The sequence below is a fragment of the Oppia nitens genome, unplaced genomic scaffold (genome assembly GCF_028296485.1).
Source record: "Oppia nitens isolate AA-2021 unplaced genomic scaffold, nextdenovo-longstitch-racon4-pilon3 scaffold10_pilon_pilon_pilon, whole genome shotgun sequence".
In the NCBI taxonomy this organism is placed as follows: Eukaryota; Metazoa; Arthropoda; class Arachnida; order Sarcoptiformes; family Oppiidae; genus Oppia; species Oppia nitens.
Genome location: NW_026533189.1, coordinates 1,801,570 through 1,827,223, shown reverse-complemented (window position 1 = coordinate 1,827,223; position 25,654 = coordinate 1,801,570). Strand labels below are relative to the sequence as shown.

Here is a 25,654-nt window from a genome sequence, read left to right as displayed (position 1 = left end):
TTGCTAATGCATAAAACATATATTACAAAACCATTCAWAATATCTTTTATTGCAATCATTATAATAAAATTTTATGTATTAAGCGTTTGAAAATCAAGAGATTATAATTTTTATTATATAAGTTTACAATAATAAATAAATAATATATATATATATATAAAAGATCAAAATTTAAATAAAATTTAAAATGTTTTATATATAATACAATTTAATCTTATTATATTATATATATAATGATATTATTAAAAATATATTTATATACACTATAACTGTACACTTTTTTATTTGTATTATGAATTATACATTTAACGACACGCAAAATAAATATAATGTATTATTTATATATATATTTATTTTATTATTTATTGTTTATACTGTACTTGATTATAATATGCTTATATTTTTTATGTATCAACTTTTGCAAATTTGGTATTAAGGAAATTTAAAATATAATAAAATAAAATATTAATATATAAATAAAATTATTTTTAAAATGTTAAGTATTATATCAATAATTTTTTATAATAATATTTAAGCTTTTATTATTATTATTATTATTTAAATTTAAGTTGTTTGTTATATTTATTTTAATATATTACTTTTGCTTATCTAATAATTTTAAATATAAAATATATACAATGTATTTATATTGTTTTTTACTTATGACCTAAATACATTAATGTAATATAATAATTATTAATTAAACAAATTATTTAAGTTTGCATAAATGCTGCATATTATTATAGATTAATAAAAAAAATTAAACAAAATAATATATCTTAAATGAGTTTTAAAAATTATCTAAATAAATTAAGTTTATTATGACCAATAATAAATATACATTAAAAATGAATAATAGACTTTCATTTTATTGATTAGTATTTTTATCTATTTATTATATAAATAAATTTTTCCAGTTTAATTTATATAAATAATATTATTATTTATATATTTTATTGTATTTATTTAAACTTAATTTATGTGATTAAAAGAAAAATAAATTAAAGTTACAAAAAAATCGATATTTGTTTTAAGTATAAAACAATATTATATTTGCCAAATATATAATTTATATAATATATAGAGATGGGCAAATAGAAATTTATAATAAATTTTTCTGAGAACATTTCTAGTAAATTTCTCAAGAATAAATTTCTATAGAACTTTTAATTTACTCATAAACTTTTATAATCCCCATATCTATAGCTATWGTAAATTACAATTTGTAATACAATATTAATGAAACATTATACTATATATATAATATATTGTATATTAGACTACTGTACTATACAGATGGTATACCTATTTATATAAAAATAATTATTTTATTAAAATTAGTTTTGTAAAATTTTATTGATCTTTTTATTATATTGAATATATTAATATACTATTCTTTAATATAATTAAATAGATTAATTTTTTAYTTTAATTAATAATTAAAATACTAATTATTACTTTTAAAAGCAATGTATTGTTACAATATAACTAATTTCGAGATGGGAATCCCATAGACAGAAATTTCTTTAAGAAACTTTCTAGAACTTAAACTATTAATTTATAAATTTCTTTTTTTTGTCARCACTAATAACATATCAAAGTTTTAAAACACAACATATTTATTATTTAATATTATTTATAATACTTTTATTTAGACATCTATAAACATAAAAATTTATATTTTATATAATTAATGATAATTTTGAACTATATTAAACTTTTAGGCATAATTTATTATTTAATGATTTATATGAATAAAATTTTTATCAAAATAGATTTAAATAAAATAAAATATATGATAAAATTGAACATTAATTTTGCATTTAATACAATACAAACACAAAATATAACTTTAATGCAAATCTATTTTATRTATTGATTGTGTTTTTTATTGATAATCTAACGTATGTTTCATTCAATATAAAAAAATCTAATTTATATTAATGACACAACTATTCAAAAAAATGTCTTACAGTTATGTTTCGTTCAATTGRCTAATGTATTACTGATAGGACAGACACACACACAGAGACGGACAGGGATTGAAAAAAGGAAACATTAATTAACGGACAGTTTTCTTCACTTTTTGACTCACAGTTTATGCATAAAAACTGTTACTTTATTTTTTCATGTTGTTTGCCCTTACAGTCAAATTTAGGTTTTTACTATATTTTTACTACACTATCTCAATGATAATGATGGTCTCTCTCTCTCTCTCTCTCTCTCTCTCTCTCTCTAACTTTTACAAAATAAACTGACAATAATATAGTGACATTAAATTGTATTTAATGTAAATTTCCTCTAATACACTACAAATAGACATTAAAACCATTAAAAACATACACATATAAACAGTGTGTAGTAATAGTTTATATATTATATACAGTATATAATAATGTCTCAAAATGAAAACGACACTACAGTACTCTTTTTTGTTGTTTGACTAAATAAATTTAATGTTTTATATTTATATACAACTTATTTGTATATATATTCAGTGCCAAAAAATAAACTTTTGTTATATTTATGGCACACATAGCAATCAATTAAATTAGATAATGTGTTAAAACAGTTACAACTAAACTATATATACATATATTATACTGTATTTGCTTCACAAGCAATTTGCATTGAAAAATGTTAAGAAAAGCATTTAATTTGAATAAACTCTTTGATAGTAAATATTTTTGATGAAAAGGTCAGCAAACTTTGGTTACAGAATAAAAAAAACTACTATTAGTTAATGTAATATCAATTTTTTTATTGATAGAAAAGCATAGAAATGTGTGCACATATGTGTGTGTATGTATGTATGTGTGGGTGAGGTTAGATAGTTAAAGGAACGGTATATAATCAATCATCGTATTTGTTGCTAGAATTTTAATTGATGATTGACTTCCTTTATTTTCATTACACAGTCACTACAATACTCAATAGCATAATAATAATAATAATATTATACGGCTTTTTATATGCATATAATCTTATATACAGTATATACTATATAAAAAATAATGCATAGATTTTTTTAGTGGATTTTTTTCTCTCTCTTTTTCTTTTCTCATTTGATGTTAATTTCTCTTTACAACCAAACAATTTGCTCGTCTTTTGTTTGAAGATTTTATTTTAGTTTTTTTTGTTGTTGTAATTTATAATATTGCACACAATTATATATATATACAGTATATATTTGATAAATATTACATAAATTATTCTACAWTAATAGCAAATTGTATAGCAATATATGAACGATTTATATATATATATATAATATACATATAAATATTACTTTCCTGAAGAACATAAAAAAACTATTAGTAAGAGAGAGAGAGAGAGAAAATTATATTATACACAACATTCATAACTAATAATTACAGTTTAAATACGATTATATAATACATTATAATAATATAAAAATAAAATATAATTTATTTTGTTAAATATTAATAGCATGAAAATTATAATATGGTAGAGATATTCGTGCATTGATTATTGATTATAAGGCATTAATTTAATATTAGTGAAAAAAATTGTTGATATAAATGATTTATTCAATAGGAAAATGGATACATTGAAAATCAATACATTTGAGTCAGTTAAGAGAGAGAGAGAGAGAGAGAGAGAGAGAGAGAGAGAGAGAGAGAGAGAGAGAGAGAGAGAGAGAGAGAGAGAGAGAGAGAGAGAGAGGTTATTGGGCTCTTCACATGTCAAATGATGTTTAATCATAATATAGTGAAATATAATATACACTATGAAAAGAAAAATTAAACTTTATATTAAATATTTTATCTAAACTCTTGAACACTGTATATACTGTATATATATATACAGTAGTATATCTTAAAATGAAATATATATACTGAAAGATATATACACACATAAAAAAAATCTTAATTCAATTTCAAAATATTGTTATATAATTTTTTTTGTTGCAAAAGATTTCATAATATAAATGAATGAAAAAATGAGCGAAAAATTTACTTCAAAATTCTCTTATCGTTAAAAAGCTATTTAATATTCTTTCTTTTCGTCGACTTATTTAATATTAATATATAATAAATCAATAATAAAATCTTCTTTTAAAAAACTTGCCATCAAATACACACTGTGTTTACTATCACTCTATAGCTATTTAGCGTTATGTCAGCTAATATTGTATTTAACAAAAAATTCATCTTAAATAACAAACTGTTTATTTATTTTTTCTTTATAAGTTAGTAATATAAAAGTTTGTGTACTTTACTATACATCATATTTAATACTACTATAAGTTATAGTCTATAACTACTATAATACAGTATACATACTGTATATATTAATAGATAGATATACGTATTTGTTTAAATACATGTCTGTCGTGGCTGAGCATCCAAAATGGCACAAACATGTGCACCCTTTCCCAAAAACTGTTAATTCCCGTACAATAAGAGAGGGAATGGGAGATAAAAATTCTTTGATCAGAAAATCTTTCACTCAATTTATTGGTGCACTTCATTGTGAGCCATCAATACACAGTCATACAACAAAAAGGCATTTAATGTAAGGCACATATAGTATATATTGTATATGATGTATTGGCATACACACACACACACACAYATATATATATATATATATATATATATATATATATATAATATATAGAAATAAATTGCCTGAAATGGTTAGCTGTTGTGTTGGCTGTGAAAAATTGTTTTGCCAAACACAATATGATACATACTAAGCCCAAAACAACATATACATACAACCCATTTATACTATATATACAATCTATAACTGATGCCACACCACAATATACAACAACCCATTATAGTTCAGTTATAAAGGGCTCAACCGCTAACCAAATTAAGTTTTACGCTTATTTATTGCCCCAACACTTGATATTAATATTGTGTTGTTGTAGTTATTGAGTATATAGTTTTTTTAAGTGAGTGAGYGTGTGTGTGTGTGTGTGTATGTMTGTGTGTATGTCTGTGTGTGTATGTGTGTAGTGATCCCTTTCCCTTTTGCTACTATCCATTAACTTTTTTTGTGGGTATTATTATTGCTATATGGCCTCAATTCTTGTCGACACAAATTTTGTTTCACAACATCAACAACAACACCAACAAAAAAACTCAAACCATAACTAATAGTTGTGACAAATTGTTGTTTCATTTTTTTGCTGTTAGTTTTTTAATAAATGATTGGTTAAAATGTATATATATTAAAAGTAATTTTGTTGCAAACACTAAACATGAATCAACTTTTCCTCTATCATATGATTTTCAATATATATATCTAATGATAAATCTTTAGTTAAGAAAATTAAAAATATTGATTAAAAAAARTTAATTCTAATATCTTATGTAATAATATTGTACTAAATTAACAATTTTAGTAAAACATACATTAATACTGTATTTATTAAGAGTACTTTTATTTACTTTATAGTATTTTATACTATTATAATAATAACTAACGATTATCTATTATTTACATGTGAATTATAAAACAAACACAATAATTATAATTGTGAAAAAACAGAAATTCAAAAAAATAAGTATAACTTATTTTAACAAAACAAACAATGATTGTATAACAATATCATAGATTATTAATAACATTGTAATAGCAATTAATTAGCATAATAGCTTCATAAGTAAACTAACAATATTTTTTAAAAACTCAAAATAAATATAATAGGTTTTGTGTCGCTATTGTTGAAAGCAATTATATAAAAAAAGTAATATAAATATAAAGTGAAAAACCTAATCAAAATAATACATACATACAGTACATACATATACTCATAAATAATGTTAATCTTCTTAAACCCCATAGAGTACTGCTATCATTGACTACTAGTTTTAATGTACAATACTATCGACAAAAAAAAGTGTATATAATATGAACTCAAATTACAGTAATGTTATTAAAATTATTATTAAAAATCCCAAATCACACTCAAAATACATTACACTCACACATACACACAATAAGTTTTAATGTACGCCTCAAATGATACTTTCCAGCATTACTTACTAATATAATACAAAACTACAGTAAATTTATATACAGTGTATATAAATCTTATACAGTATTTTGCAATACAAGCGGTTTTAGAAATCTTATTAATGTTATTAATGAAAAGTTATTAATGTTATTATTATTATTATTATTTTTTTAGCTATAATTTTTCTAACTTTTTCTTTCCGCAATTTTAAAAAAAMTTATATCATTTGTTAAGATTTAGTGTATATGAAAAAATAAATGTAATTTTAATTTTTTTGGTTTAACATTAGAAAAATAAAAATATAGTAATTTTATATAAAAATTCAATCTAATTAAATATATCAAATTTTTTTTTATTATTTAATCATATTTTATTGTAGCGGGATTTTTATTTTYATCAGATATTGTTTTGTTTTCACTTAGTATATACAGTATATACTGTACTTATAGATTACACATATGTGTAGATATAGTAGGTGTTAAAAATTGATTTTCAACTTTTCTCAAAATTGTTGCTTTAAAATCTGATAATATTTTTAAGTTTCAATTTATTGTTCAATTTTTCATGTGTCTCACAGTGTGTGTGTGTGTGTGTTATTTGCTTGACTTGTCTAATATAAACCTATCTGTGCAATGCATTTATCTCTATAATCGACTCCTCCCTAACATATTATCTCCATTTCCATCAAACAAATAATAAGCGACAGTTGAAAAACAACATATAAGTAAAGCCATATAATATAAGTAAAGATTGTGATTGTTTTGCTCAACCATTTCACTCGAGATTACACCGTTTGCTCTCATATTTACACAGAAAAAACATTCAAACATTTCATATAATTTACGTTAACTCTCATCGCTGACTAAATTGAGTACTCATTTGTTAGGCATTGAGTTGATTGCACTTTCAACCCATTCATTCATTTACTTTATATATATATTTATTTATTATGCTATCATTTGCTCTCTTAGTGTTTTCTCTATGTATATCTCCCGGTGCTCTCTCAYTCACTCCACTCTCATTGAAACACTTATTCCTAGAAATAATTTTCATTAGTAATGAAAGAAACTGTAAGTCAATAAAAATAAATGCAATGCACTGAATGTAAAAAATACAATAATATAATATTACTACAGAATATATACTGTATAACATTACTATGGGTTTTGAGATAATTTTGAAATGTTATTAATGAAAAAAAGTCTAAGTAATAGTCATTTTTCTAAATATTTACTGTATTGATATAGTAATAAAAATATAAATTATCCTCTTTTTATAAATGCTAGCTTTAAATACTGTATAATCAATATTAATTTATTTTATTAGTAAAAAAATTATATTTTTGTTTAATTATATGAAAACTTATATAAAATAAGTAAAAAGTAATATAAAATGACAAATARTATTAAAAAAGTTTTTTATGTTTTTAGATAACTAATGATTCATAAGATATTGGATTATACTTTATATATAATATATGAGAATATATGATATATAATATGATTATTGTCTCATTTTATTTATACATTTGAAGGGCCGACAGTTTAACTCGCAGAGAGACTATTAATTTAGTTATATATCGATATATGGAAAGAAATGAAATAAAAATTTATTTTTAAAATTAAATGCATTTGTGGCAGCAAAACGAAAATGCAATATATCTGGCGTTAAGTGCTTTTCCGTAATATGTGGGGACAGTTAGGATGTATACAGTTATATATTGTTATGAAAAGTAATAAGAGTAAGAGTGTGTGTATATGTATATGTACTGATAGAAAGACTGCATAGGGCCGGGGGCGCAGACACCACACAAAATGCCAATAAAGTGATTAGTTGTGCTGTGAATGGTGTGACCAGTGATTGTATGTATAATAACTATAACAATAGTGTTCAGTAAAAATAAGTGTAATATTAACCGACAAAAGTATTTTCACTATCACTGAGAAGCAATAAGAGAGAGAGAGAGAGAGAGAGAGAGAGAGAGAGAGAGAGAGAGAGAGAGAGAGAGAGAGAGAGAAGAGAGAGAGAGAGAGAGAGAGAGGTGCGTTTATAATAGTAACAAAAAAATCCTATTCAATAAACAATTGTAAAGTGCATATAACAGTGACATTGGCATCGGTAGGGAAAGTGAGTGAGAAAAAGGAAAGAGAAACAGTTAGTCAAAGGGCATACCTAAAGGCACACCACTGGCAACAACACAACAGTACAGCACTTACAGTGACATTCAATAGTGACTTCGTGTGCAATGTTACTCATATCATATATTAATATAGATTTTTAGCCAACCTTTTTCTATATTATATTATCAGGTCGTGTTTTGAATTACATATTGTAAGAAAAATGCTCTCTCTCTCTCTCTCTCTCTCTCTCTTTCGTCTAATAACAAAAATACGTGTCAGTAATTTTTAACTATACTCTCTATTTCTAACACAACAAACTATATCTCCCTTTCCATTAGTTGCCATCCCTTGCAGTCTTCAACTTTAATATACAGTGTCTTAATATTTGTGGTATCGCTTCGAGTATTTCTTGGTTTTCTTTATAATAAATTTTCCTTTTCCTCTCTAACTCTCACTTACTCTACCGTTCCCTTGGCTAACGCTTAGCACTAATACAGTTCACATACCGGTGCCAAACAATTTCTATTATTTTTTATTTTACTGTTCACTGGAGCTGATAAAACAGTCTAATAACTCTTGTGATACACTCTATAAACATATACATAAATATATAGATACACACTTATATACTAGTATTTGTGTAATATAGTAAATAATTTCAAATTACTATTTGTAAACCCCCAGCCCCTAAAAAATGATACTCTATTTCGACTATCAATTTTACCTAAACATAGCACTGGTATGCCTATCACATACATATAGCTATCTCCCCGGTGCTCTCCAATAGAAATAATGATTAGAGCACTCAAAATGATAACTTATGGGTTGTAAAATATTTATGAATTTGTATATTTATAAGAGATTATGATATAATAATAATAATATTATTATTATTAGAGTATAAGCAAAAAAAAGTTAGAGTGAGACTACAAAACAATCTTAACAACAATTGATTTTTGATGTAACGATTCTCTACACCAATTTTATAACCGTATATCACATACACACCAATAATCTACTTGTCCTTTAAATATATGACTTTCCAAAAGTGAACAAAATATMATTACACCTAAATATTGATGAAACAAATTTTCTATGTGTGTGTGTGTGTGTGTGTTTGTAGGGGGGATAATGTCATTTATTTTACCGGTTTAATCATTAATATAGGCGATAGATAGACTTACAGTTTAATATAAAACAAAATGTTATGCTATGCTCTGATATAATATCAGAGCTGAAAAAAATGATTTATTTTTAATGAAATGATGTATCAGTCAGTCAATGATTGCATGCATTCAGTTATGGTGTGTGCAGTAATTATATTTAATATAAAGTGAAATGTACTGTACTGTACATACTGTGTATCTAAATTCATATATAAATTATATATCATATTAAAGTTTAATGATTTTTGAAGCTTTAATGCAAAATTTATTATATATTTTATAGTATAAAATTTAATGATATTTCAGTAAAAAATCTATTTTTTATTATCATAAAGTTTGCAAAACTATTAGATAATAATAAACTATTCTGTCATTTACTAATAATTTTATGAAATTTTTTTTCTTTAAAAAATCATAATAATAATCATAAATATTATTTTCAATAATGAGTATCAAATAATTTTAATAATAATAATGCCTTTAGATGTATTAAATTATATAAATGTGTTTTTATATATAATAAGCAAAAAAAAGTTTATCATAAAAAATCACGCTTTATTAAAAAAATAGTTTTTTTTATAAATAATTTAATTTCGTATTTCTTTTATATTTTGCAGATAACTCAAGAAATTCTTTATTAAATACTGTATATTCAAAATTCACATCACATTTACTACAATATTACGATAATTATATAAAGCATTGGGTTTTATGTTTAAATTTCTTATAAAAACTCTCTATTGAAGTCAAATCAACAAAAAAATCTAGTATTTTAAGGGTAAGATATATACTGTATATTTAATATATAATTCAATTGTTCAGAAATATTTCTAATATTTTTATAACACAGTTGCTTAATATTATAGACAATAACTACAGTATATACATGTATTAATTTATATACTGTATATTTATATATGATATGATAAAATACTGTAGTATACAATATAGTACTCAAAATGTATGACCTGTTATGTTATCTCTTATGGTTAACTTAATGCTTACTTAATGTACACATCACACATAAAAATTTAGGCACTTTAGTTAAATAAAAAAATATTAACAAATAATAAAATATAATTTACTATATGTTTAGGAATTTCTGGATTTTTATGATATTACTTAGAAAGAAAGARAGAGAGAGAGAGAGAGAGAGAGAGAGATAATAAGACTAAATATTTCTATACATTTATTAATATGATTAGAGCTAATCATCAAAAATTAGAGAAATAGATGTCATCAAATTTTATATCTAAACTATTTATTAATATATTATATACAGCTATATATAAATTCTATATTATATAAGTGAGCAAAAATCAAATTTAACTCTAATATTATATCATCTAATGTAATATTATTACTTATTTTTGCTTTACTAATGTTTTATACCTTATTTATGTACTTTTCTCATAAATGATGCCATCATATAATGTGATTGAGTTTTTATAAGATGTCATTATTAGTGTATTTTGATACAAAAATTTAATATCACTCACAAATATAAAAGAAATTTTTTCTATTATTTTTTTTATTATTATTATAGATAATTTAAAACATGTACAAGACTTATGTTTATTACAATTTTGTTATTATTACATATTGTTTTTATGTAATAATATAATAAAAAATATAGTAAATTAATTATTTTTTAGAATTGATCTTTATAATTTTATTTTTAGATAATTTTTTAATTTAACTCATACAATATACTGTATATATATAATATTGTAAATTTAGATTATTTAATATACAAAATATGCTAATTTTATATTTGCAATAATATTAAAATTATTATACATTTGTCATTAAAATATGTTTTTCTTTATCTATTACTATTGAAAAGGAAATTAATTTCACACATCATTTATACTGTTGTTAGCAAAAATGCCTCTCAAAATAATTTATATAATTTTTAGATTAAAATAATTTATATGTTAAAAGTAGTATTAATGTATAAAAATGCTGTTATTTTAACCCAAATCTAAAATAATTTTCTTGTATAATATTAACAAAAGGATAATTGAAAAAGTATTTTTGTTAAATATAAATATATATTTAATAATTTCACGCCTCATATAATCACAACAAATGGCATTAAAAATTGTTAAGAAATTAATCTTTTGTGTTAACATAAGATTATTATTATTGAAATGCATAATACAAACAATAATTAAAATAATGCTAAAAATTCCTTTTTTTAAATATATTTATGAAAATTTGTGTTTATTTTTATTAATATATAAATATTATATGAATTTTATATTATTAAAAAATCTAATTATAAGACATAATTAATAGTATAAATTTAAAATCATTAATGATTAAATTGAAATATAATATATTCATACAATAAATGTTAATAATTAATAGCTAAAAGTTGATTACCAAAATTAAATTAGGTCACAAAATTAGCTAATAATAATAATATGAGAAACACTTTTTATATAATAAATTTTTTAATCAGCAATTCATTTACTTATTTGATTTGAGAAACAATTAAGAGTAAAATCTCTAATTAAAGCCAGCGATAGGATAATGAATGGTACAGTAAAAGTGTTTGCCATGTATTTTACTCATCAAGTTTTCAATTAAATAATACTAAAAATAGTTTTAATGTATTTTAACATATATCTACTCATTTGACTATATATCTGATAGACGAGAATTTAATTAATGTCACCGYTATGTTGAAGTCAATATATCGTACAATATATACATAGATATACATATAATATAACATATACTCTATATATATATATATATTTATAATATATATATAATATTACWGAAGGCATTGTCTATATTTATACATTTACTACAGCAATACTTTACATATAAATTAATTTTTGTTGTGTATGTTTGTGTGTGTGTTTATAATGTATTGTCGGTTTTGTTTTTCTATTGATTTATGTCTTGTCGTATGAAAATAAGTAATATATAGTCTAATAGCATATGAAAAGACTGTGAGATTGAGATATATATATATATATATATATATATAAAATTGTTTTTGAATGCTATCAATAGATCACAACAACATATATATATATATTATAAGAATATTCTTGAGTTATTCCACAAGAACTTCAATTTAACTCTATTATAGAGGGTTTGTGTGTCTGTCTGTGTATGTGTGCACTCATGTTATGATTCTTTGATAGAAATAGTAGTTTACTGGCACTAGTAGTATGCGATTCACTAGATTTAGGGGTCTATTATCCCAGTTTTACTTCTGTCTSTCTCTCTCTCTCTCTCTCTCTCTCTCTCTTTCTCTTTTCAATACCATTGCCATCAATAGTCATTTAAATGGTTTTTACGAATAGATAAATGGAAAATAAGACTGAAGTGAATGGCGAGTTAAGAATGAAGAGCTGATCCAATGTCTGAATAATATTCAGACAAATGAATGAATATATTCAATGAAAACCAATTCATGCATCCGTTCAATGGCTTTATTTTTTCATGTTTTGCGTGATTTGCTTTTGAAGAGTAATATATTGCATATAATAAATAATATCCATATATTGCAATATAATGTATATTTAGTTTATATTATAATCTATTTTAATATTCAGTTTAGAGTTTATGAACAATTATTATCAATATATAAAACTTTATCTATTGATATAATTTCCTATAAAAATTGCAAAACATTTATATTAATACATCATTTATTATGAGATTTATTATATAATAGTGTCGTGTCGTTATCTATTGATATTTATGCTTTATTTGGTATAACTATCTAATATTATATAATAATTATTTTAAAATACATAATATAAATAATTAAATTTTTATTAGTTTATATTTTTCCATTCAAAAATACTATAAACTTATTATATTGTGCTAAATAAGTGCCATTTATTATTATTGAATATTATAAATAATAYATTTTTGGGGAATGATGTTCAATCTGAAAGATATATTTACACAATAAGTGTTTGTATGTGTGTGTMATTGTAAGGACATATCTAGAGATTATACTTTTAAAAAATATTGGATTCAATTCAGTACATACAGTATATACCGATATAAGTATATTAAATACTATATATATATATATACCGAAAAATGAGTTTTTCTTTTCTCAAATAACAACAATAATAACCCAAATGTCAATGAAATGTCTATTTTTTGTGTCCCTATTATTATATGGTGTGCCAAATGGTCAGACCTTTCCTGTTGTTGTCTTATTCTTTCTTATAGTTGTATTTCAAATATATATAACTTAGGATTCGTACGACACAATTGTAAGAATCCCTTATAAAACAGGAAGCGGTTGAAGATATATTGATTCTTCATCTCTCAGTCTTTCCATTTATTTCTGACTGCAAATACCATACAGTATATCGTTATATATATATATATAAGTATTATAGACGACACTCACACACACACCAGTGTATGGCAAACAAGAAAATCTTCCTAATATTATGTGTACGAAGAGCTGTATACCACTGCCTCTGACCGAGACTTTTGCTTTGATTGACTTATGCTTTGCTCAGAGATTATCACCAAATAATACTTTATCGCAGACACACTACCATTACTGCCATTACTACTACTACTACTATTTCTACTACTATTACTACTACTATCACTATTTACTGCTGCAAATGTCACACATATTATACAATATATGTTTGTGAGTATAATAATCAGATCTAAGAAGATATACTATTTGAGTGTTCAGTTGGGAAAATAAAGTGATTTTATATACAAGTATTAGTACTGTAAGAATCTATAAGACATGACACTACAGTAKACTTTCAATATTTACATACAATTTYTATTTTGGTGTCTAAACCAAACAATTTATTGACACTTTCATTATTATGTGACCCAATAGTTTGAGTGTCAAACCAAATACATTAAACTTTTACCTCACAAACAACAACAGTGTATGACTTTCCCTTTAATTTTCTTTCTATATATATATATATATAAACTGTTTATCTATAGTACTGTACTATTACACTGTATTTTATGATTTTAATCTGAAATACGTGTGTATCACTTCTAGTAGTTTATCTATTGCTATGTTTAAGTACCGAAAAACAGTGTATAGTTGCTATCAATACTAATAATAAAGTCTGTAWTGTATTGCATTGCATTGCCATAAGAAATTAATTATCAAACAAATGCATTCAATTTAAAGGGATTTATTTGCAAAATAACTAAATATATATAAAGCTTTCAATTTGTTATCAGATTTTTATTTTATTATAAAATTTTATAGTTTAATCAATAGCTTACAGGCATATCAGCGATAGCAGTAGTAGTCAGTCACTAATTTTGCTAAATAAAAATAACAAAAAAAACTAATAAAATTGTGATTATATGCTAATAAGTGCAAACTTAGTGTATAAACTAAAATGTGTAAATTATAGACATCTATTTTATTTAACAATGTTGTTTATAATAACTTTTTTTAAACTTCTATTTTTGCAAATTTAATTATTAATGTCTTTTTGTCAAATATTTAGTATATTTAAATTTTAAATGTTACCATGTAAATATTAATATTTAAACTTAATTAAGTTTGTTATTTTTGTTTGTTGTAATTTTTATTGTCACTTGAGATTTAAATATTATGAGAGAGAATATAGTAGTAGTAGTAGTAGTAGTAGTAGTAGTAGTAGTAGTAGTAGTAGTAGTAGTAGTAGTAGTAGTAGTAGTAGTAGTAGTAGTAGTAGTAGTAGTARTAGTARTAATAATAATAACAAAAAAATTTATGCCATTAAAATAAGAACATTTTATATAACATATGCATAAAAATATACTTTTTTAAAATAATATATATATTATTTTCTGTGAATAATTTGAAAGTTAAGACTTTGCAAAAATAAAGATTTTTTTTATTGTAACAAATTGTATGCTTAAAATACAAAAATAGATTCATTTTGTATAAGAAATCTTATTTAAGATAAAGAAATATGTTTTTTATATGTAATATATTATTTAAAGTTTAAAGTTTATGAATTCAACAAAAAAAATCAATAAACTTAAAGGTATTGTAAAAGCGTCTGTTATTTTACAACAATACCATAGTTTGTATTGTAATAATTTTTTTCACAAAAAAAGAGATTTTATGCATAGCTTAACACTAGCTTAACATTTATTCATCTGTGAGACACTTGGTATTTGTTAAACAGTGTCATTTCTATCCTCTTTATTGATGCAAATTTTTATATTAACGTAGATTTTTAAAAATAAAATATTGCATTACTATTAGTATTAGTATCAAACACACATACAAACACTTGCATATAAGACATGCCATTAATTTATATGTAAATGAAAAAAAATCTAATATATTATTTAAAAAAAATTATTAATTTATTGTCTAAACAATCTAAATAATCATTTAAATGTTTTTTTTTATAAATATTGCATCTATTATAGCATACCGATAATAATAATAATATTGAATAATTTAAGTCTATGYAAATTAACAATTGTTTATTTTTTTTGAAGTAAAGTTAATAATATTTATCTATTATTCTAGTTTTATATATATATATATTTAATATGTAAAAATTACAAGTATAAAAAACAAACAAATTATTACTAAAAACATTTCCCAAATGCATTGTTTGCTACGATTACTACCAATTGTATTCACTGTTTCAATATTATAACGATTCAACATTTTATGGTATAGTGTACTATGTATTGCATTTTGTTTGCTCGAAAAAAAACTTTATAGCTATCGATATTGTTTGCAATTATTATAATGTTTTATGTCGTGAACTAACAAAATTGACAAAAAATATATATTATATTTTATATATTTGGCTTATAGTGAGCTCGGGTCTCATTTATGTAAGTGCCATACAGTATATTAACCCGTTTTTTGTCATTTATTTGCACAATTAGTTTACACTAAGCAATTATATTAAAGTATTTTTATTATAATATAATATATTTTTCTATTATAATATTATATATAAAATACTTAATTATGTTTTTATATATTTTAAGTGAATTATAAAAACTACATAAATTAGATCACTGTTTTTTTAGTTTACTTCAGAAAAAAGTTTTTTTTATACAAATTTGAATTTATTTATTAATTTATAAAATAATTAAATATTTCAGCATTATATACATATTTTTATTATTTGATAATATATTAAAAATGTCATTTTTAAACGCAACTCATGTCTGAATGTAATTATTATTAAGTATTATAATAAAGTTACAATAAATAATAATAATGCTATTATAATAAATTTAATGGCAACAATAATTTCTTATTTTTGTTTTGTTTTGTTTCATATGTTGATAAATATGCAAATGGCATTAACACATACAAACAATGTAATACAAAAATGATTTTTTTCTTTTTAATGTTTATCCATACGTTAGATAACAATATGATGTATATATATTAAGTGCAATACATAATAATGTATAATTAGATTTTTTATTATGTTGTTTATATAATGTATATGAGATGATAGCTGATGAAGAAAGTTAGTCTCAATGACTTTGATGTATTGCTTGTATATACCATAGACTAATGTTGAACAACATTATTGACATTACCTGAAAGCCTCTCATATGACTTATATTTGTTGATATGATTATTACGATTATTTGTTTTTGTTGTGCCTTTATTTTGTTGTTGTTGTTGGTTCATCACAGTCCATAAGTTATCATATCATCTAATTTCTTTGTGTATATTTSTTATATGACTGACTTATTTCATACGATAATTCATAAATATTAGTCCACGAATTTATCTTAAGGTTATTTGTACTGTAATTCTAGACATTAGAGAATATTCTGTGTATATATCATATCTATCTCTCTCTTTCTTTCTCTTAGTATTCTTCATATATTTCTATATATTCATATCTCTTAGAGTTTATTTTTTTTTGTTTCTTTTATATCTATATTATATATAATATTTATAGTCAACGACAATACGATATAACTTACATAATATGACTCTTTTAATGCCATAAGGCATATGTATGTCATACCCCAAGAGTCATTTTACTATTTATGATGTATACTAAACTAAACTAAAACTTATTTTTTTGTACTAAAATATATTCACAAACATAATAATAATAATAATAATAATAATAATAATAATAATAATAATAATAATAATAATAATAATAATAATAATAATAATAATAATAATAATAATAATAATAATAATAATAATAATAATAATAATAATAATAATAATAATAATAATAATAATAATAATAATAATAATAATAATAATAATAATAATAATAATAATAATAATAATAATAATAATAATAATAATAATAATAATAATAATAATAATAATAATAATAATAATAATAATAATAATAATAATAATAATAATAATAATAATAATAATAATAATAATAATAATAATGTTAGATATAACAAACTACAAGGCACACATAATTTATACATATATTTACTTTATTTTATATGACATACTATTGTTTTATCTGTAAWATATATATTTTTTCGTTTGTTAGTTAAAATTAAAAWTTTKTATCTTTCATTCATTCATTGRCTATTGTTTTGTTACGTGAAATTTTTGCTGACAAATACAATATTATGAATATTATWTTTATGTTAACAAAATATAAATTTATCCATGTCCAATCTATGCATATTTGATAATTTTTGTYTTATAAATGTTAAAACAATAATTTATTTTTAAACATAATACAGTACATTRATATAYTGATATACTAATAATAATATTTAKTATAATTATAAACATTAAATATTATTTATTTTATGGTACTGTATATTAAATTTACATAAAGTAATAATATTATTATATATTTATTAAATTAAGATAGTAAAATATTTATAACTTTATTTAAATAAATAATTTATTTATTAATTAATAACAAATATTAAAATAATTATATAATATATTTTTTTGATAAGCTTAAAGCTGTTAAATTATTGTATAAACAAAATAATATAATATAAAACAAAAATGAATACATTTAATATTTAATATAATRTTTATTTTATATTACTATAAGTAATATAAGATTAAATATTTATGTTTACGWAAAATAAATAAAATAATATTTGCACTTTTGTAATGAATTTATAGTATTTGTTAATAAATAATGATAAATGATCTTAAATTTTTATCCTATTTTATTTTAAGTTTAWAGTTTGCAATTTAATTAAGTAATAAATTAAGTTAGATTTTTGGAATTTTTTGTCATAATTGAAAATTACAATATTAATTTAACTTAAAAATTTATTAATAAATTATCAAAAAATTATTTTTATATTATAAAAAGATTGCTCTATAATTTACATAAACTTTTCATTAAACTAATTGAAAATTTATTTAATGTAGAAATTAGATTTTGAAATAGCAATTAACGTTAGAACCATTAAAATATTTTAATCACAAAATTTGATTAATGAATATTTTGTTGTAAATGAAGATAAGCAACATTTTGAAGCAAAAAAAACTTTTTTCAGTTCATATATTTATATTTTAAAACTGATTCTCAATTTAAACAATTATTATGTGATAAATTGTAAACACATATATTGTAAGTTCCGTTAATGTTGTGTTTGAGAGAAATTTGTCGTAAATTTTCAACGTTTTATACAATATTTACACAAAACACATAATATAAGAGCCCTAAAGGATTGGATTGATTGGATGGACATAAATCAATGCACACACACACACACACACACACACACACAGAGAGAGAGAGAGAGAGAGAGAGAGAGAGAGAGAGAATACTATATAAATATACCATACAATAGGAAACTGTATGTCACTAAACATACAAACACATTGAATATATTTTGTTTAATTTAGAAACTATTAGTTGTTATATAACTTTTATATAAATTTAATTCACAGTGTTTTTCATACCAACAACTAGTTTTCAATTGTTATGTCTGGCTATTCATTAAAACTTATATTTATATTATAATTTTATATTTATATCAATCTATCTATTTATCTATTTATAGTGTGCGTCCATTTCCTCGTCGGCAAACATACATAAAGTTAGGCAAACATAGGGGTAAACGGCAAACAACACGTGACTCAGAGGAAAGAGATCTCTCCGCAAAAGCAATAACTTTGATGAAGCACTTCAAACAACACATCAGTGGCTCAGAGATCATCTCACAAGTATCGGTTCACTGACACTCCGGGAGCGCATAAATGAACTCATTGAGCCGTAAGGGACAGATAGGAGGACAGCTCCAGACTAGTTCACGGCTGAGAAGACAGCGGAGCAAAGAGTGGAGAGATTACAGTTCATCGGATAATGAGTACGACCATCACATACAGTCATATAAGCCGTCGCCCATCATCGGCACCACTGGTCTTCACAACATTGGCACTGGTGGTGGTGGCGGTGTTGTCGGTGGAGGTCATTATAGTTCGTCGGACAATGAGGACGAGCCCGCGTCACGCATACCGTCATACAAACAGTCRCCCATAATTGCCAACACTAGTCTACATAACGGGTCAGATACTGGTGGCGGCCATTATAGTGCCGGTTCCGATAGGGGTATGTATGGCTACCAGAAGCGACCGACGTATGACTATTCCTTACAACATCAATACGAAGAGCCGCGTATTGAGCCGCGGGTCGACTCATCGGTATTGGTGTCCAAATCGACTCGAGTGACGGTCAACAATACCAATACACTTAAGTCTAATTCACACATCTATACGAATCCATTTCCCAAAGTTAGTGAACCACAAAACACAGCATCTACTGGTACTACMGGTCCAATGATACCATTGCCCAATAACATACAGCCCTCTCAGGTATGAATTGTTTTCTAGTTTATCATTAAATAACTTTTCCCATAAATTCTATTAATTATGTTTATTATTAGTATTATATAATATATATATTATATCTTTAGTAGTAATAACCCTTTTATTAATGATAAGGAGTTAACTATTATATGAAGTATATTATCAACGATTTAGTGGCAAACGTGTTATCATAACTAATAGTTATACTAAACTATCATAAACTTCATATGATATTACTATATATTGTATAACACATACAGTACTAATAACCAGAAGTCTACGGTATTATTATTAGCAGAGAAAACATCAAAATCCTAATAATGTCTCTATTAATATAAAAGTCTATTCACTGATAATAATAATAATAATAATAATTTCTTATAGTTTATTATTAACATTGTTTTTGTCGCTATTATTATTATCTTTACAAACCAGTTAATGCAATACAGCTGTTCGGGTAACGGTGCGCCACCGACACTGTGTCCGCCTCAACAGTCCGGCTCACGACACGGTCCTCAGGCATTGATAGCCTTTGCCAACGAAAGATTCAATTTAGACAAAACCTGTTCCCATCGGTGCTCGTGGAGGTTCTCCACAATCATACTGACCATTGCCTGCTTAGTACTATTCGCTGTCGTCACATACCTTATGTGCGGTTAGTCTGATAACAAATTATTTTTTAATAAATRAAAAATACAATAATAATAATAAACAAGAAAACTATTTAATGAATTTATACACCAATTATTTTCGCACAAATTCTTTCAAAACATTTTCTAATTATATTTTATTTTTGTTTTTATTTTTCTTTTCTWTTTTTTYATTGTATTATTCATTAAACATCTAATTAATGATTTTGATTGGAAATTCTTAATCTCTTTCTCTTATTTTTATTAATGTAATGTTTAGTTCATTATTTTTGTAGTAATTTACAGAATATTCTTTATTTCATATTCATTAATCTAATGCTTTTTATAAAAAAATATTTTTTTCTACACATTAATTAGCGAGACATAAATTTTAATCTAATTTCTTCTCATTGAACTCTATGTTAATTACTGATATATATCTAATTTTTTAGCAATGAATTCATTAATAATCCCTCCCGAGAGCTCCAAAGTTCCCTGTATTGTGATGGAGGACATGGAGTCGTCAGCATCTATAGGTGCATCCATTGCCGGCAGCGAGTCTATCGGCACTACAATAGGTAATRCATTACTGTATTATGTTTTTTGACGGAAAACTAAAATTATTATTAGTATAAAAGTATCACAAATAATAATATTAAAAAAAAACTCAAAATAAAAACGATAATATAATTATACTTTTATGATTGTCTTTGAAAAATAGAAATCCTCTTTAGTATTGTGTTTATAAATTGTAATACAATTTTTTCCGTTTTATTTTTTTGATGTTAAAAACTAACTAAAATACTTACGTTTTTTGTCGCTTATTATTTTCAATGAACAATAATTTTATTAATTCTTAATAACTGTTAGACAAGTGAAAGACAGCGTAAAATTATTAGACAACAATAATAATAAYAAYAACAACACAATAATATTAGTCCAATAAGTAGTTGTATTAGGTTTTTAAAACTTTTTACGGTTCAATACTTTTTTACTAAAAAAAATATTATTATTTTTTTCATTATTATTCTCGTTAACTATAGTTTAATATATAAAATAAGTGTAATAAACTTCTCTCTCATTTTTTTACCAAATTCTTACTTTATATAAAAAATACTTTTACTTTTAGTTAACTTTTTTAAAAAAAATAAAATCTAAAAAAATATAATAAATGACAAAAATCTACACTTTTATAGAAGTGTAGAATTAAACTTTTCTTCAAAGAGAGTGAAAAAAAACAAAAATAAAAGTATTTTCAATTTAATCCTGAAATATATAATCAATTTATATATCCATATATAGCCATATATACACAATAAATAGTTATTCGTTTAGTAGCTTATAAGTAATGTAATTTTTTTAATACAAAATTAAAATATAAATAAAAATTTTAATTTAAAAAACTTATAAAAAAGAAAATTGCAAATCATTAGTTTAAATTTACATTTATGTCTCATCTGTAAAGATTAGGTAGAATTTATAAAATTAACTAAAGAATATTCTGTCTAATGGTTTTATGTATAATTTGTTTTTAATTAAAATTATTTGACAGTCACACCATCACAACAGCCAAACCAATGTCTAAAACTTATACCACGGGATCCGATAGAGTTTACCGAATTGAAGCTCGGTTTGGGTCCACTGACCATCACATTGGATGCACACGAGTCATACAGTTTGGTCTTTAATCAACCGGACGCTGTGTTTTTGCGATTCATATTTACAATACCGACGACCGCCCGATTGGCACTATTGGGCCGCAAAAATGAACCACCATCTCTCACAGCATACCATATGCTWGAGGTGATCAGTCAAGACAAGTCWCAAAAGCTGTACAAACGCGATGCACAGGTATGCAAAAAAWATTATTAACTGTACTGCAAAGTAAATGCAGACACAAACACAAAACARCAACAAAAAATKMTAATTTAATACTACATATATATATAAATATTTCAAGTATACTGTAATAACTTTGTTGCCAATGTTTTTTGTTGTTGATGTCATGAAACATAAGAGATATGACTATTGATTGTTATTTATATCTTCTTTAATCTACTACTTTCTCAACTCTCTATAAGAATATTCATGTTTTGTGTGTTTGCATAATATATAATAATAACAATAATAATAATAATAATAATAATAATAATAATAATAATAATAATAATAATAATAATAATAATAATAATAATAATAATAATAACGATAATAAATATTCATAAGTAGTTTCTGGAGAGTTGAGATAAATATTTTATAAAATATTATATTATATACAAAGTAGATATACTGTATTTTTAGACAAATATATATGACTATATCATARTGTAAAATACTTATAGGTAAATACAATAGATAATATTCTAAAAATACTTTTTATTATACATAATAATAAAAATACTAGTATTTAAAATAGTTTGAAAATTATTTAGTATATTAATATATATTAATTAAAAAACAAAAAGTTAATTAATATTTTCATAAAAAACCATATGAACTACAATATATTATATATTTGCATTTACTCATCACTACATACAGTATTATWATTGAACAGTTAATTATAAAGTAATTAAATGTATTGCCTGACAACCAAAACAAAAAATAATTTCTCATTAATCACTTTGTCATTATAGCCATCAGCTGACGTGGAGCTGTTACAATATTTTGAGCCCGGTGCCTGGTATCTAACCATCATCAACGATATTGACGAYACCGTCCCACTGGTATTCACTGCYAATATAGCCAGTAAGTTGTCTAACTATATATATATTATTAGTTAGTATAGTATATATATATTACTTTCTAATCATTATCATCATTAACTATCCAAAACCGATAACTCAATGCACACTCAAAATAGTACTGTATATGTGTTAACCTAACCTTCCTTTTTTCCATAGCCTTAATACCATTGAAAATGCATTTTGAATTTATRTGTGACATTCAATTACATTTACTTRACATAAAAAATTACTATTACAAAAAGTAATTACCATAAAATGATTTTTAAATACCAATTCCTATTTAATTCAAAATTACAGAATATTTTCCATATTTATTAAATAGTTAAATATAATTATCGTTACTAATCAAAATAAATGTTGTATAGCTAAGTAAAAATTATAAATAATTTTATAAAAAATATCATTTATCACACATAATAATTTAATAATTTTTCAAATAAAATAAATTATACTGTACATTATAAGTTATATTAGTTTAAAATATTTTATCTGGAAATAACATTTTATCTGGAAATTAATGATTTTGACTAAAATATTATTAACTAATTATATTATTAAATGTTAAATTTTATGCACTAATTTCTTTTGTTATAACAATTAATTACTTTCAAATAACTAACAAATCATTTATTTGCCGATTAATCTGATAAAGACATTTACAGATACTATTRTAGTAATCATTAGACAAAACTATCAATTAGGTATTACATTACCAAAAATTTTAGTATTAGTTTTATAGTTAAATGTCAAACAAATTGGTTTCTTATGTCAATTGCAGTCTATGAGTGCAAATTAACTTTTTTGTTTTGTTGGTGTAATTTAAAATAATTGGTATCTTAATCTACATTTGTGTTTAATATGAAATTACTAGTATTATAAATAGGGAAAATAGATTGAAACACTAGAAAATCAATTTATTATATCATTTACTATATATGTATGACATTATGTATGTATTTGGAAAACATCTCTCATCAATACATTTCAATTTTCAAGTCTAATTAGGCAATGATTTTCAAATTTATGGTGACATCCGATCATCATATCAGTTGATTTGCAATAATATATTGACATTTTTATCTCATAACACACTGTTTTATTGCCTTAACTATAAATTATATATATATTTATGACAAAACTAGTAACACATATTTTTTGTGGTGGGGGAGAGTGCTATGATTAGTAAGTAAAATCATATATATATAAAATACTACTGTATATCAGGAGCTCATGTATGCGATGATAAATTGTTTATAACATGTTGTCAACTTTGTTTGTTATGTGATTGTGTGTAGTAATGTTAAGCAAATAACTGGTTTTATGCTGATAGCGGTGGACACATACTCGTCCCCTCAAATGGTTGACATTATCACAAACATGTATATAATTTTAGGGGCCCTCATATAAGTAATAATTACATGCCATTTCTGGCCACTACATAATAATTGAATGGCTGTCCCTTTTTATATTATATGGTATGTATCACCCAATCAGTTAGTATTAGTAGTGCCCGCAAATTATTGGCGACAATAGATTATCCAACAAAAATAATTGTATACTATTTTTGCCACAAAACATACATTTTATTTTGTTAAATGATTGAATAATTGCTATAATTATCTTCTAAATTCATGGAAATCGCTTAACATATTAATTGTGACAAAATGGTAGGCTTTAGATGCAATACAATAAGAGAGAGAGAGAGAGAGAGAGAGAGAGAGAGAGAGAGAGAGAGAGAGAGAGAGAGAGAGAGAGAGAGAGAGAGAGAGAGAGAGAGAGAGAGAGAGAGAGAGAWAGAGAGAGAGAGARAGAGAGAGAGAGARAGAGAGAGAGGTTATTAGTGTAATAAATGTATTTTGCTTTCAAAGTGCTTGCCTTAACTTCAAATGTAAAACAATACAAATATATTATTTCATTTAATCTCACACTTTTGTAGCATCGATTGCATTGGGGAAATGCGGGGAAATGGATGCAAATTACTAGCCAAAAGTGGCGATACAGTTGTACAGTATATACTGTAATATGTGTTTAGTGTGTGTATGTATATATATTCATATACTAATTGATATTCACGTTACGTGTCTACCGTTAAAAATAGGGTTGTCTTTTATTGCACTTTTAGTTAGTGATAGTAGAGTTTTATGATTAGTCAAAATATATATTATTGCCACTTACGATAAAAGTAGTTATATTATAGTT

At 23.2% G+C, this 25,654-nt stretch overlaps 1 protein-coding gene across 1 annotated transcript in view; it reads left to right on the top strand.

The window, feature by feature from the left end:
- The first annotated feature begins 9,944 nt into the window (after positions 1 to 9,944).
- LOC128965296 (teneurin-m-like) overlaps positions 9,945 to 25,654 on the top strand; it is a 39,661-nt gene continuing 23,951 nt past the window's right edge. Inside the window, exons 1-6 of the mRNA XM_054311954.1 lie at positions 9,945 to 10,059; positions 19,275 to 20,085; positions 20,515 to 20,734; positions 21,161 to 21,286; positions 22,261 to 22,559; positions 23,345 to 23,456. Of these exons, the coding sequence (XP_054167929.1) occupies positions 19,471 to 20,085; positions 20,515 to 20,734; positions 21,161 to 21,286; positions 22,261 to 22,559; positions 23,345 to 23,456 (1,372 nt within the window). The 5' untranslated portion in view covers positions 9,945 to 10,059; positions 19,275 to 19,470. The remainder of the gene's footprint in view (positions 10,060 to 19,274; positions 20,086 to 20,514; positions 20,735 to 21,160; positions 21,287 to 22,260; positions 22,560 to 23,344; positions 23,457 to 25,654) is intronic.